This window comes from Podarcis muralis, chromosome 5, assembly GCF_964188315.1.
Source record: "Podarcis muralis chromosome 5, rPodMur119.hap1.1, whole genome shotgun sequence".
Taxonomy (NCBI): Eukaryota; Metazoa; Chordata; class Lepidosauria; order Squamata; family Lacertidae; genus Podarcis; species Podarcis muralis.
Window position 1 is genome coordinate 54,796,218 of NC_135659.1, and position 15,668 is coordinate 54,811,885.

At 44.9% G+C, this 15,668-nt stretch overlaps 2 protein-coding genes across 8 annotated transcripts in view; both read right to left on the bottom strand.

The window, feature by feature from the left end:
* Positions 1-2,623, bottom strand: part of KIF21B (kinesin family member 21B) — a 66,100-nt gene extending 63,477 nt beyond the window's left edge. For 2 of the 6 annotated variants that reach the window (XM_028733924.2, XM_028733919.2), the window contains exon 1: positions 2,258-2,623. In XM_028733924.2, coding sequence (XP_028589757.2) covers positions 2,258-2,301 — 44 coding nt within the window. In that variant the 5' untranslated portion in view covers positions 2,302-2,623. The remainder of the gene's footprint in view (positions 1-2,257) is intronic. The other 4 variants (XM_028733920.2, XM_028733918.2, XM_028733923.2 and 1 more) reach the window with 2 other exon arrangements.
* Positions 2,624-8,624: 6,001 nt separating this feature from the next.
* CACNA1S (calcium voltage-gated channel subunit alpha1 S) overlaps positions 8,625-15,668 on the bottom strand; it is a 56,526-nt gene continuing 49,482 nt past the window's right edge. For both annotated transcript variants that reach the window (XM_028733930.2, XM_028733929.2), the window contains 5 exons: positions 14,389-14,597; positions 12,603-12,670; positions 12,021-12,124; positions 10,423-10,548; positions 8,625-9,284 (listed from right to left, as the gene is read on the bottom strand). In XM_028733930.2, the coding sequence (XP_028589763.2) occupies positions 9,120-9,284; positions 10,423-10,548; positions 12,021-12,124; positions 12,603-12,670; positions 14,389-14,597 (672 nt within the window). In that variant the 3' untranslated portion in view covers positions 8,625-9,119. The remainder of the gene's footprint in view (positions 9,285-10,422; positions 10,549-12,020; positions 12,125-12,602; positions 12,671-14,388; positions 14,598-15,668) is intronic.

Here is a 15,668-nt window from a genome sequence, read left to right on the forward strand (position 1 = left end):
ACTTTCTGTTTCATTACCTACACATACTCAGAGGCTCATCTGCTCGACTGAAAAATGTTCTCCTGTATTCCTGCCACAGAAGAACACTAACTTGGCAAGGAGGAGGTGGTTTTGTAAACTACAATTCTCTCCTTTGACCTCCCTGCTTAAAACACCCAGATCCTGAGTATCTCAGAGATGCCCCCCCCCCCACACACACATACAAAGGTTCTAAGGGTGGAGAGTTCACAAGCCAGGAAAGAGAGGCAGGAAAACCACCCTGTTTTCACAGTCCTCAGGCCAATAAATTAATGGTCTTTGGACAAACCTGGCCAGATGGGAAGTGCTTGTGATCACACAGCAAGAGATTTCAGGATTCCCGCCCCTCCATCCTTGCTTCTGCGTAACAATGATACCCTGCTATGCAAGGAGCAAAACAATACAAGGCTCCATTTCTCAGGCTTTTTAAAAAGGTGCTCTGTCACTTTAGATTCAAAATGAAGAAGCCCAAACAGAAACCATGCTATGTCCAGGTGAGCGTCTCTGCGGTAGTGGCCTCACCCACACTTGGCATGTCTGACCTTAATACAGGGTTTTGCACACAAATGTGCCTCCCACCCTGACAGAGGCAATGAAGGGTTGCCAAAATGGCAGCTCCTGGTATCTGTGCTCAGCATACACTGGTGTTTGGATAAATTCTCCCATCACCGTTTCAATTCCATTTGACAAAGACCACTTAACGTCTCCAGATGACAGACTGCATTGGGAACTGAAGGCAATATCCTGAGACAGCCATCGCTAACCCTCCCCACTCTAAAACACAGCTCTCCCTGTGCAGAGCTCATGGACTCCACTGGTCACAGTGCCTCTGTTTCTTTTATTAAAGAGCCTTCAAATGCACAGACACATCCAAAGGGCATACATCTTCAGCGGCAAGAGTCAATACAAAGGAAGAAACCTTGGGCAGTGGGCCACTGCATTAACACCGCCCTTCTCCTGCAGTGGGAAAGCAAATTGCCTGGTTTCAGGTGAACCGAAAGGGGAATGTTGTACTTGCAATGCAGTTATTACTTTCACAAGAAGCAAAATGGCTAGGGAGCGACAGCATTTGGCAAAGTGTGTGGGGGGGGGAGAGAAAGAGATGGGCGTGAAGCAGTCCTGCCATTCACAGAAGACACTGCATAGGCAGACTCACCCCCAACCCCACCCCAAACGAAAGGATGATGCTCAAAAGATATCAGGCACCTGCATATGGCAGATTAAAGCACAAACTCCGTTTAGAGGGAAAATGAACTGACAGCCAAACAAAACAGATTTCGTTGTTGTTGGAGGGAGATAAGAGCTTAACAAGGGGAAGGAACCAGCCAGCCCGTACGGAAACCTGACAGCAGCGGATTTATCTGAAATATCAATAACGGGGATAAATGGAGTGTGCAAAGAGAGACAGAGGCAGAGACGGGGCTGAAAGGAAAGGCAGCAAAACGCAGAGCAAATGTGCAAAATACAGGATTTCCTTGTCTCTCTTGCTTTGACTTCAGAAAAAAAGAGGGAGGGGCAGCTCTAGGTCTCTTCAGGAGACAAATACTCCAAACCTGCTTCTTGCACATTACTTAGGGAAGCAGCAGAAAATTGGCTTCCACAGACAGAAACAGGATTTCATTGTAAGAAGAGATTTGGGTTTAAACTCACAGGGTAAAAGAGGAGAGGCAAAAAGGAGAAGAAAAAAGGACGGTGTGAGGTGCGGCGGCCAAAATATTGATGTGGCTAATCACATGCGCATAAACAGAGAGACCGATCAGCCCAGCAATTGGACAGTGCAGTCCCCCCACTCCGGGTGACCCTCTGCAGCAGAGACAAAGAGGAACAGGACAATACGGATCGGAGTGTGTGTGTGTGTGTCACACATGCCCCACAACCGGTAAAGCTCACACCCCCCTGCCTGCAGACGGAGGCGCGCGCCTCTCCCCAAGGATGCCCGTCGAACAGTCCCACAAACGCGGGTCTGTGTGCCAAGGGCAGGATCACCGCTGTAGGCAAGTCAGCCCAGCCCACGCCGCTTCCAAAAATGCCCATGTCACCTGAGGGAAGACCAATGGCACAAGCTCCCCTCCTCTGCCGTAGGGAGGCTCCCCTCCCCACCCCACCCCCCGACAGATCGGAATGAATGGACCGGCCTGCAGCGAGCGGCGCGAGGGACACCCTTTGTCTGCGCCCACCTGCGCCGAACGTCTTTCTTTCCCAGCCCGCCCCCCCCCCCGCTCTTTTCTGCCGAGCTCACCTCACGGCCACCTTGACGCTGCAGCTGTCCCCCTGGGCGGCCATGCCTTCCTCCTTCTCGTTCTCCTCCTCTGCCGCCTCCCCGCGCCGCAGCAGAGCGCTGCCCCCCAACCACCATGGGGCCGGGGCCAAGACGAAGCTGAGGCGGCGACTCGGCTAAGAAGAGCGCAAGGCGCGGAGGCCGCCTGGGGCAGGCGAGGGCATGCTGGGCGGCGGCGGCGGCGGCGGCTGCTCTTCCTACGGCCAGCCGCGCTCTCTCGCTTCCTGCCTGGGAGAGGAGGCAGCGGCGGCGGCGCGCAAAGCTACGCAGCGCCCTTCTCCCTCCTGCCCGCCCCGCGGCAGTAGCGGGACTGCTGAGGGAGCCCGCGCGGCAAGCGAGCCTCCAGCTGCCCAGCGCAGGGGGCGGGGAGGGGGAGGGGCGCCGAAAGCGTCGCCCCCCCCGCCCCTTCCGTCGAGGAAAAAGGGGGAGGAGGGATTCATTCGGATTTGGGGCGGTGGGAGGCGAAAGCCGAGGGGGGGGGGGCGCACTACCATTAGGACTCATTTCGGAGGTAGGGAGGGACTCGAGAGCGTGCTCTCCATGCAGTCAGGGGTTTAAAAAAGCAAAACACCAACAAAAAGTCCTTTAAAGACTTTTTAAACCCTTTTAAAGGGTTTTTAGTGAGGCATAAGCTGCAGCCCATTTCGTCTCTTAAGCATGTGCAGAGTGCCTTGATCTACCCACAGCCGCCCATGGTGCATTCATAGAAGAGCCGGAATGAGCTTGGAAGTTGCTACGAATTTCAAGTGTGAGCACATGGATCGTGGGACTGTCCCATATGTGTGCGAAGCGGGTGCAATGCGGTGTAGGAGGAGTGAAGCTGCAGGACAGAGCTTTTGTGCTCTGAAAAGATATGATGCGAATCTCCCCTTCAGCGCTGTGGATACAGTGGTACCTCGGGTCAAGTATTTAATTCGTTCCGGAGGTCCGTACTTAACCTGAAACTGTTCTTAACCTGAAGCACCACTTTAGCTAATGGGGCCTCCCGCTGCTGCTGCTGCCGCCGCGCCGCCGGAGCACGATTTCTGTTCTCATCCTGAAACAAAGTTCTTAACCCGAGGTACTATTTCTGGGTTAGCGGAGTCTGTAACCTGAAGCGTATGTAACCCGAGGTACCACCGTAAACTGAGACGGCAATCGTAATTTCATGGGAATCATTGCCTTTGAACTCAGTGTGACTTACTTCTGAGTAGACCCACATAGGACTGCGGTGTGGAGATGCCCAGCAGCCTTTTCTCTTACTGATGGGTAAGAGATGTGAACTGTGTTAAGTCCTAATAAGGGGGCAGGAGAGAGACACTTAAGTTTAGGGCAGTAGCAGCTTGAGATAGAGTCTCTTCTGCCCCCTACTGGCCACAGATGGCCAAGCTGCCCGCCTTGCATCCTAAATAACTAAACAAAAGTCCCCTCTTGTAAACGATGCTCTAAACCAGCGTTGGTCAGCCACCTGGTGCCCTCCAGATGCTGCGTGGGGCTGATGGGAGCTGGAGTCCAACAACATGTGCAGGAACACAGATTCCCCCATCTCTGATGCAGGTGGCCTTTCTCCATTTCTGTGAGCATGGGAGGGATGCTTGTTTGCCTGTCCAGAGAGAGGGACTGCATGTATAGCAAACAGGAGTTCCCAGTAGTTTGTAACTGGAACTGGAAACCTGTGCCCGCACACATTTCTGCTTTTTATTTATCACATTTATTGATCACTTAGTGTCCTACTAGTTGCAGTGGGTGGGGGAAGTGGGCAGGCAACACAACCAGGGAGATAATAGATGAGGGAAGCCAAGGATGAACACATACATCTTCTCTGGATTGGGTGCTGGCAATTCTTTTAGTGCATCTCTACCTACCATGTGTCTTCTTCATCTCACAATAGGATAAATGTGTGTGATTGACGAGTTCTTTGTAGGTTAATTAAAAGCCAGAGGCTCTGGCTAGTGTGTTTCTGTTTAAGATGTTATAAATAATTTGTTTCAAGCAGTCATATTGGCTGGGGATATATATATATATATATATATATATATATATATATATATATATATCCCCTTCTGCTTCCCTTAGCTTGTCTTCTTGTAAGGCAAGCAATGTTGAAATCCTGGTTTATGATGACCATTATAGCCAGCTGGCTAAGCTGGTTACGTTCCTTCCTGGGGAGTAATTAATAGCTCCCTTTCACATTTAAATACTGAGCCTTTGTATTGATGGATCACAGAAAGCCCTGCTGAGAAGACAGCATAGGCGCCGACTCCATGGGGCTTGAGGGGGCCCGAGCCCCCTCAAAAATTCGTTTGGGGGGCTCCGCCCCCCCAATAATCTCCGGCGCCCCTCCAGCAGAGCGCCATCGCCGCCCCTCCCCCAGCCCAAAATGCACAGGGAGGGGCGGGCTGCATGCCTCCTGCCCTCCCTCCCGAGCAAAAGCTCCACCCAATTTCCTTTGGAGCTGATTAATAGGCGCAGCACGCTCTCCCCTATTCGCTCACGAGGAGGCGGCGCCACTTTATTTGCATATTCATGATCTTATTTATTATTCATGAGCTTTCCCGGGCCCCCCCAATATTTTTTATAAGTCCGCGTCCCTGGAAGACAGAGATGTGCTAATGGGGCCAGTATCAGTTCCTGGCATCCTTGGGCAGCTGCCAGGGCCCCAGAAGGGTTACTGCTTATAGCTGCCCTGGAAAGCTGGACCCAGGACAGGAATAGGAAACCTGTGGCCCTCCAGATGTTGTTGGATTATGGCTCTCATTGGGCAGGACCACTGGCCAATGAGGCACAGCTTTAGACTTTCCCATTACCCAAACATTTTAGATGGTATTTTAGGAGTTCTTCAGTTTTACGTCTTTAGTCGGATCTATAGGTTGTTGGGGACGCGGGTGGCGCTGTGGTCTAAACCACAGAGCCTAGGGCTTGCTGATCAAAAGGTCGTCTGTTCAAATCACTGCAATGGGGTGAGCTCCCATTCTCGATCCCTGTTCCTGCTAACCTAGCAGTTCGAAAGCATGTCAAAGTAGTAGATAAATAGGTACCGCTCTGGTGGGAAGGTAAATGTTTACATGCGCTGCTTTGGTTCGCCAGAGTCATGCTGGCCACATGACCCAGAAGCTGTATGCTGGCTCCCTTGGCCAATAAAGCGAGATGAGCGCCACAACCCCAGAGTTGTCCTCGACTGGACCTAATGGTCAGGGGTCCCTTTACCTTTACCTATAGGTTGTTGGTGGCTGTTTGTTTCTTTGTTTAAATATAACTTCAGTGCCCTGAAATCTTCTGATGAAGGGCAGTTTAAAATGTTATAAATAAAATGAATGCATTTACATAAATGTCAGGTGGTTGGTCTTAACTATTAATTAGCTTGTTGATTTTATTTTTTTAACTTTTAGATAGTTATTTCCAACAGTCTTTTACTGATAATTCTACTGTTTATTCTTTTTGTAAACCGTTTTGAGGTTTTAGTACAATGAAGCTGTATATAAATCTTGTGATTTTCTCTGAAGGTTTATACTTTTGCAGCTCCCAACTGCAAACCCAGAGCTTCAAGAGGTTTATCCTTTGTCAACATCCAACGGATGTAATTTTATTGTTATAGCACTGCGTGTGTATAATATATATGATGAATTGGTCAGTGTTTCACAAGCACTAACTGTATGATGGGTGGATTCATCATCTTTATTGTACTGCATGACACACTAGCCCCTTTCTGATTGCTTAAGGAAGCTTTTTTATGGGATGCTTAATTTTGAATGCCTAATGCCAGCTGGCAAAAATACTAACCTCGAATGATGGCGCAAATGATGGAGCATTTCCATCTCTGGAAATAACTGGTTGTCAACATGCATCTTCTCAATGAAGGCTAAGTGGACTATATATTGGCATCTCTAGCTTCTGTCACAACGTTGATTCTGCACCAATGTGCTGCAAAGTCTTCTCAGCAAAGTGTTTTAATCAGTTGAGAGAAAAACTCTAGACAGCCTTTGGGGAGGGAATGACTTTGACAAGTCAAAGGAGGAAAGTTGATCATAATTTGCCTTGACATAAAGAGCACAATTGATTGATTTCCTTGCTTAAACAACAGATACTTTGCTTAAACGGTGGATACTGAAGAGTCCATTCAATTCCAAATTTACCCCCAACCCAAACATAAAAACTTTGCTGTTTATTTGGTAGTAAATATCGAAAGCTTCCCTATACAAATGAGGCTTGATAAATTGGCTTCTTTGCATCTCACACCCACCTTTGCTGTCTAATGTTAAAAACTGTTAATGGTGGAGTCAGCGCAAAGGAAGGAATGGTGGCAACAGAGACTGTGGCAGATTTCAGAAATGATGATGATATGTAGGGCTTTTTTTCAGAGGGAACTCAGTTCTGGCACCTCTCATGTGGGAAGTCCCAGCACCTCTCTGGTGGGTGCCATTGCCGTTCTAAAGGTGAGTTCTGACACCTCTTTTTCTAGACTCCTCTTGCCATTTGCTTCTCTTCCTAACTGTAATTTGTAATTAAATGCTTTGAAATGGAAACAATTTATTGGACAGCTGGGCATGTAACTAGTACTCACTGCTCCAGGGTGGTTCAGGATCCCTGCCTGGCTATAGAAGAGTTTGGCCTCCAGAGGGAAGAGGATTTTCTTTAAGCACCCTAGAGAGAACCCTCTCCAGCTCAATATTCACAATGGCTTGGCTGTGCATTCTGCTTCCCAGCAGCCCTTTATCCATTCCCCATTTTTTTGACTTAACAAATAAAGGCCCTGAGAGCGGCCAGGCTCTATTGATTCAGCACCTCCCCGGGGATGCATAATTCCTCCGTATTTTAATATCTATTAGCGTTGAGATGAAGCCAGTTGTGTGGAAGGAGCTGGCTGCTGAGATTGTGTTGGGCTTTAAAACGCAGGATATATTAGGAGGTGGGGCGTCGTGGCACAAGAGGCACACCAGGCAGGAGCAGCAAGGAGGAGCTATGGCAGCTTTTGTTGTCTGCAAATGTGGTAACAGAATTTAGCTGCTTCTCTCTCCACTCCACCCCAGGTGCTTTTATAGGAGTAGCACCAACTGACAAGGGGGGGAAAGAGCCTGCTTCTCTGACTTTTATAGCTCAATCTGCAGCAATCGGCAAGCAAGCCTTTTCATATCATAGAGATAAACATTATCCCCTACTAATGTCTGCAGATCAAGCTGCTGTTAAAGGCACAGGATAGCAGGCAAAAAAAGAGGTTATGGCTGTATTATAAAGTCATAGAAAAGAGCACTGGGTAAGATACCCTTCCTCAAAGTTTTCACACACCCCATGTGGACTGAGGAGCTAAGCTAAGTGCAGTGGGTAGACTATAACTCAAGAATATAACTCATGTTCAAATCCTCCCATAGCCTTGAAGATCACTGGATGACCTTGAGATGGTCACGTCTGAGGCTGTGGGTTTTGTTTACTTCTGTTATTTCATTTATATCTGGTAGCATTAGGCTCTAGAGAAGCTGTCTGGTTCTGACTCATACTGTCTTTGAAGATAGAACCATAGTCAGTGATACTTTGCAGCTCAGGATTGCATCATACACTTTCAGATTTGTTAAGATTTGTTGTCCAGCTCTTCAGATTTTCATCTTTGTATGGCTGTCACTGTGGTTCTAGGAATTTAGTCCTTGCGGCAATAGAGGCATGACTAAGTCAACATTTTGCAGATGAAAATTTCTGAAACTCATTGTGCCCTGAAGGATTGCTTCTTCCCCTTTTGAATGTTGCTGGTCCCTCTTCATTATTTCATCCATTAATCAACTCCAGAAACACACAGGGAGGCAATCTTGGGAGCTGCACCCAACCCAACAACAAAATTCCTTATACATATAATTATGGAATTCTAATTCAAAGACCAGGACAACTGGTAAGGTAAGTTTGAGAGCAATATATGTTTAAAGACAGTGTGAATCAGAACTCTACAACTTTTCTAAGAGCCAGACTTTCAGAGCATTCTTGACTTGCCAAATCCCTAGCCCAAACTATGGATTGTTTGTGTGATTTAATTAAACATGCTGATGTGCAATTATTAGTATAAAGCACTATGAACCTAGGAATAATGTGGGCTAGAATTCTAAAGGAATACACACTCAAATCTTCCAATATCTGTTAGCAGCCAGCTAGATAATTCAGAGACTCTGCAAAATTCAGCAACAAAACCCTTCAATCCTATTTTTGAGGTGTAGCTATGTGAGAGAGTGTGTAACAGTGTTTAGATTTTAATGCTTTCATTCTATTGCTGTGTTTTTATTGCTTTTACCTGTTTGTAAGTCGGCCTGGAAAGTTTTTGTTTTTTTTAAAGTGAGGTGTAAATATTTCAAATAAACAAATAAAATAATCATTCCTGGTTCTTTCAGTTTATTAAAAGTGCTAGCTTTTCATCATTTTTACTTTCTGTTCAAAACAATGTAATCAAAGGGCACTTTTCAAGATGTTTCCCAGAGGAAATAAATTCGCTAGGTAAGAGGGATCTTTGATATTAAATATTGGGAATATTTGGTGATCTATCATCTAGCTTGTATGCTGTCGATCTCATGAGAGCAAGGAGACCCTGCTGGGAGAAACACCTGGGGAGTTCTATTTCTAAAAAAAATCTCCTCCTTTGACAGCCAAGGAAAATAGGTTTCCCTCTGCCATCTTTTCCATTAGCCTGTTATGCTGCCGATGGCAACCAGTCAGGGATTGCTGTGAGCAAGTAATGCAGTGCTTTCATGGTAACCACCCGGAAGCAGACAAACGGGTAGCACTTTATAGCAGCCCTGCTGGGGAAAAAAGAGATAAGGCTGGGGGAAAGATCTCACAGTCTGGAATTTGGAATGGCCATGCAATGAGCCTTTTACAAAGATGTATTTGAGTCGGTTTCCCTTCTCTTCAACAAAGCAGCCGCAATCTCCTCCACCTCAGTCACCTCCACCTGGAAGGCACCAGCCATCTCATTTCTTGCCAGTTTCAGGAACGAATAGTCTTTAGCCAGGGATTCAAGTCCTCCAGAACTCAGAGCCTGCGGGAGAAGAAATGGAAGCCCATGAAATTAATGTCAATGCATTTCAGTGGAAGAGAAACACCAAAAACAATGCAGAAAATATCACAGTTACTCCAAGCCTAAAGAAATGTGTCAATTCTGTTCTGTACAGATCCTAATTGTGGTGATTTTTCACTCCCATTTCCCATTTAGGACTGAATTCTCTGACATCCCTATTTCCCTTCTTCAACATCCCATTTTGTCCCTTCCCTTGACCCTGTCTCAAACCCCAACCACTTCCAATGAACTTGTGTGTGATGCCCACAGCTGTACCTCCTGCAATGATACATTGGGCAATAGATATTGGTCATAATATAGATATGAAACCATGGGAACAATTGTGGAACATGGTTATAAAATTTACAGCATGTTATGGTCTAAGAGAAAATTATATGAAAATGATGTATCGATGTTACCTAACACCAAGAAATTGGCAAAAATCTATAAATCCAAATCAAATAAGTATGGGAAATGTCAAGAGAAAGAAGGTTATTTTTATCATATGTGGTGGTCTTGTAGTAAGGTTAAAGCTTACTGGGAAATGATATATAATGAATTGAAAAAGATGTTTAAAATAACATTTGTAAACAACAACAACAACAACCAGAAGCTTTCCTTTTGGGAATTATAGGGACAGAACTACCCAAACTGTAAAGAAATTTATTCATGTTTGTGACTACAACAGAAAGAATGTTACTTGCCGAAAAATGGAAAGAAGAAGTCCCAGCCAAAGAAGAATGGATACCAAAACTTATGGAATATGCAAAAATGGCAAAACTTACCGGAAGATTAAGAAATCAAGATAACAAACTTTTAATAAAAGAATGGAAATGGTTTATTGAATATTTACAAATATTTGTAAACAGATAAGAACATTGGCAGGATTAGTGTAATAACCTGCAGTTTTATAAGTTCTACTTTATATTTAAAGTAGATGAATAAATGAGCAAATTAAGTTAATTTGGATATGCAGAAAATATTAAAAATAAAATTAAGGAACTGCAGAAAGAGGAAGAAGGAAGACAAGTTTTGAAATGTTAAAAGGATTGTAAGATCATTGAAATGTATAAAACTGAAAATCATAAATAAAATATTTAAAAAACAACAACAGCTGTACCTCTTGGATGAGCTGAATGGAGGCAGGGGTAGAGGTTTCCATACTTCTTAGTGCATTTCCTTCATTGCTGCTTGTAGATGGTGACCCTTCACCATCATTGGACTCCTGTTGTGAGCCAATGGATGTCTTTGGGGGAAATTGCATGGAAACAAGACCAAATAGATCTGAGTGGCATCAACCACCAGCTTCTTTATTACCCAGAGTGCAGCAGGCCCTGCCCCTGCCCCAGTGACCTTCCTTATTAAGATTGTTATCCCCATTGATCCTGAGGCACAATTTGCAGATGGACATATCTACAGTGAGGATAAAGTGATTCCTGCCTATATTTTAAGAATTAAAATACTGTTCATATAACGTTGCCAGGTGTGTGCATAAAATATGGCTTGGATAGTTGGATATGCCATGATGCTCCCCCCCTCCTTTGAGTTTCATCTGATATTGGAAGAGGAGATAGACAAAAGTGCTTATCCTCTAATGGAGATGGTCTGGCACAACCTCAACGTCAAATGAATTGTGTTTACTGCAAGTGGGTGCATCCGTCAGGCACTATCCACCTGTGTGGATGTTTAAGAGGGGATGCAAGACCCAATTTCCTTGAGTAGTCTAGATGACATTGCAGATATATTGAGTTCCATTTTCCCTGTGTTGCCCTCTGGCATTTTGTCAGAACTAATCGGTGGCAATTTGAAAAAACACTGTAAGTGCAATTGCAGAGTCAGCCTGTCCACTGTGAATAGGCAAACCGCTACTGAATGTTTTCAAAGCTAATGTCCTTCAATTAAGTTTCTTCCTCAGTGGTTCTATCCTTTTATTGTTTCCTGTTGAGTGTGGCTGACATTCATCAATCCACAGAACAGTGCCTCTGAATTTCCCTTTATTGTCAGTTTCTGTTCTCATGTGAGAGGACTTAATTACTGATTTCCTCCCATTATTTTACTTTTTTTCATGTTCATGTAATGAACTCTCTCTCTCTCTCTCTCTCTGTGTGTGTGTGTGTGTGTGTGTGTGAGAGAGAGAGAGAGAGAGAGAGAGAGAGAGAGAGAGAGAGAGAGAGATGGGACTTATTGTATGGAGTACAGTCACCTCTATTTCTGCTCCCCGTGGCAGCCATTTTGTACCACTTTTATCAAGGCTTGAGTATTAGCACCTTATTATTATAATATCAAAAAAGGCATACACACACAGTGATAGACAATTGAAAACAAAAAATAATAATGGGATAAATAAATAAAACTCTCCTCCAAGGGAACTAAAACTGAAATTAATGAGCAACTGAGGGTGGTTATTTCAGAAGCTGAAAATGACTTTTGCTGAGTGAGGCTTAAATGCAAACAAACTTTACAGAAGGATTTTGGCTATGGGGGAAGGCCACTGCTGGGTAATATGGCACTATATTAAGTGTCGTGTGGAATCATATTAATTCTGCTTTCAGCTGATTGTGGAAAAGCAAACTTGAACAATGCTCAATCATTCTAATGGGACCGTAGCCCATATATGTACACATCCTGTCTTTTGTATCTGATGTTGTATGGGGAACACTGAAAGCACAGGGTTGTGGTCTCTTTAGCATGCCTAAAGTGAAGCAATGTGACATTTACCTGCTGGATGGAAAACTGTTGTTCTGATTGGCTCTGGACACCATGAGCTGGCACCTTGCTCATTTTTTGTTTACGGTTTTTAGGCCGCATAGAGCATTTGCTGGCTAGAGGGTAGAGGGAAAAGAGACAAAAGGAATCAGAGATAATTCCATTTTCCAAGTCTTAAAAAGTGATATTTTGACTAGACCCATGCCAGTTGCAAATGCTTTCATTACACAGTCTCCTTTGTCAGATCAGCAGTTAACCTCCCACACTAACCTGAGTATAGGCATACAGTGGTACCTCCGGTTAAGTACTTAATTTGTTCTGGAGGTCCATTCTTAACCTGAAACTGTTCTTAACCTGAAGCACCACTTTAGCTAATGGGGCCTCCTGCTGCTGCCACGCTACTGGAGCACGATTTCTGTTCTCATCCTGAAGCAAAGTTCCTAACCTGAGGTACCGGTACTATTTCTGGGTTAGCGGAGTCTGTAATCTGAAGCATATGTAACCTGAAGCGTATGTAACCCAAGGCACCACTGTATAGGGATTACGAGATTAGACTGGCCCTGGAAATCCCTTGGGCTGTTAGCAAGAACTCACCTAGGTCAGGTAGCCGATGAGATGACGGTAGCACCCTCTCTCTCACTAGTTCATTCTCATACATCACCCTATGGAGCAAAGCACTGATAGTAAGTTCCAAGAAAATACCCTGTCCCAAACAACTATTAGTACTCTTTAGGGTGACCCAGAAGACTATGATTTTACATTAAAAACAAGAACCCAGAGTTATTGACCAGACCATAGCTCTCCAGCACTTTCTTTTCCATTTTCCAATCTTTTCCTTCTCTCTCTGGGCTCAGCTAGATTAGTAAAGAAAAAGTGATTTATATGTGTTGTCTATGCGATATAACATACCAGATGGTGCTGTGGAGTCCCGTTTTTCTCTACCTGTTTTCTCTGTTTAAATTTACAATGCATTTAACTGAAATGCTTCTTTGATGTGTCTAGATCCAGCCTCTGTGTGTGTGTGTGTGTGTGTGTGTGTGTGTGTGTGTGTGTATGTGTGTGTGTGTGTGTGTATACACAGCTAAATATATGTATGTGATGCAATCCTCAAAGAGGCTTCTCTTTATGATGGTTTAAAAGTTTCACCCAGTACAGAATGCTACTTTCTCTCCGCAGAAAGAATTGAAAACATACCATGCATGCTCTAGATCCCCATCCATCAGTTCAAGCTTTTGGAAAGTTGGACGCAACCTATTGCCACCTGTACAGGTATATTCCAAAGCATTTCTAAGGTTTAACATCCATGCACTAAGTTACCACTGCGAGGGCATACAGAAGGGCATTCTCATGGGTGTCCATCACTTCTGGAATGCCCTTGCCAAGAAAGCTAAAGCTCAGCACCTTTCAGAAGTGATCAATATGACTTCTCTTTTTTGGGTGGGATTTTGGGGACAAGAAGTTGTTGGGTGGTGTCCCTTATGGTGGTTAGTGGAAGGCACTTTGGTAACATTTCCAGGGTAGAGAAAGTTTATTTTTTTCATTTTTTAACAAAGGTGGGGTTACCAGTAAAGGCAGGGGTAATGGTGTATTTTTTTTTAAAGAACGCTTATGTCACAAGAATATAAGAACATCCTGCTGGAACAGGACAATGGCCCATGTTGTCCAGCACCCTGTTCTCACAGTGGCCAACCAGATGCCTATGGGAAGCATGCAAGTAGGACTCAAATTCAACAGCACTTTCCCCTCCTGTGGTTTCCAGAAAGTGGTATTCGGAAGCATACCACCTCCCATTTCCTTTTGCATAAATCTACCTGGCCACAGCAAGCCGGGCCAGCATGTTCTCCCATAATGCTTCATTTCGAATGATGTTACGCCATAACTTAGTGTTGCTCCATATGCATTATAACTTGGTGCGAGGGAGTGATGGTATCCCCTACTGCTGCCATTTTCCCCAAAATATGCATCAAGAACATTGTGAGAGAACGTGGTCACCTAGCTAGCTACTGATTGCAGCAGTTCTTGGCTGCTTCAATCAGTTGGGAAAATTTCATTAAAATGAAGGAAAGTGGGTTGTGGTTTTTTTTAGGGTTGCCACCTCCGCCTTTACTGGTAAGTCACTCTTTCTCCAGTTTTTTTTTATAACTCTTGAATACTAATTCATTTTCTTCCCCAACTTGCCCACCCCAATTCCCCCACTCAACAATGAATGAAAAACTTTTAAATAAAAGCTTTAGGACAATTCTAGCCCTATCATGTTATATCAGGGCTCAGAAACTGTGCAAAATCCAATCTTTAGTGGTCCAATCTCATGCCAGAATCAGCCCTCTGAAAGGAATGCTACTCTCCCAGCTTGCTATGCTCTCAGTTTCTTGGGCTTTACCCCGTCGTTGCATTGTTGTTGGTATTGCTGTTGCTGTTGTTCACATTGCCACCCCCTCCTGGTGGGAAGTCGTCAAGGAAGACAGGGGAATCCAAATCTTCGCTTCCCATCTCGGTGAATTGTAGAGGTCTCTGGCTAGCCATATGAGGTGGTAGCGGGCTGCTTGGTTCCATGAAGGTGTCAACCTGGCCAAACAACCCCCCTGTCCTCTGCATTCAAGGGCAGGGGAGAAAAGAGAGGAGGTTGTTATTTTGGTCTTTCTTAAGCCCTTTGTGTTCCAGCTGGGGGATGGAGGGAACAAGATCTAGTTAGTGAGAAAGCACAAATTATATTTAGGGGCAAACCAAACATTATTTTAAAAGTGTTTTAAACTACCATGTTTACAACTACCTAATTCAGGCTTCCTCAACCTCGGCCCTCCAGATGTTTTGAGTCTACAATTCCCATCATCCCTGACCACTGGTCCTGCTAGCTAGGGATCATGGGAGTGATCCTAATTATTTTAAAGGGTGGACTCAACCTAGTAAAGGTAAAGGTACCCCTGCCCGTACGGGCCAGTCGTGTCCGACTCTAGGGTTGTGCACCCATCTCACTTAAGAGGCCGGGGGCCAGCGCTGTCCGGAGACACTTCCGGGTCACATGGCCAGCGTGACGAAGCTGCTCTGGCGAGCTGGCACCAGCGCAGCACACAGAAACGCCATTTACCTTCCCACTATAAAGCGGTACCTATTTATCTACTTGCACTTAAGGGTGCTTTCGAACTGCTAGGTGGGCAGAAGCTGGGACCGAAAGACGGGAGCTCACCCCGCTGCAGGGATTTGAAACGCCGACCATACGATCGGCAAGTCCTAGGCGCTGAGGTTTTACCCACAGCGCCACCCGCGTCCCGGACTCAACCTACCTAGTGATTATAATCTTGGGGTTTTCCATATTTAATATTTTACTTGTGTTAACCAAAAATAGTAGAAATTTTAAGAAAATCAACTTTCAGTGTGTGCACATTTTATTTTGCTCAAAATATTTTGTATATAAATACACACACCACAGAAAGCTTCAGGACGCCTCGGCTTTATTTATTGTATGTTTCTTTAACTCGACTCGGGGTGCTTAACATTGAATGATGGCTGACAAGGAGCCACAATCTGAGGTAAATGTGTTGGGTGTCTCACATAATCTGTGGGGGTCTCAACTTCCTCTTAGGTTAGAATTCCACTTCTGCTTTATCTCCTCCACCCACCATTACAATGAGTATTCTGTAAGAATATAAAAGACCACTAACA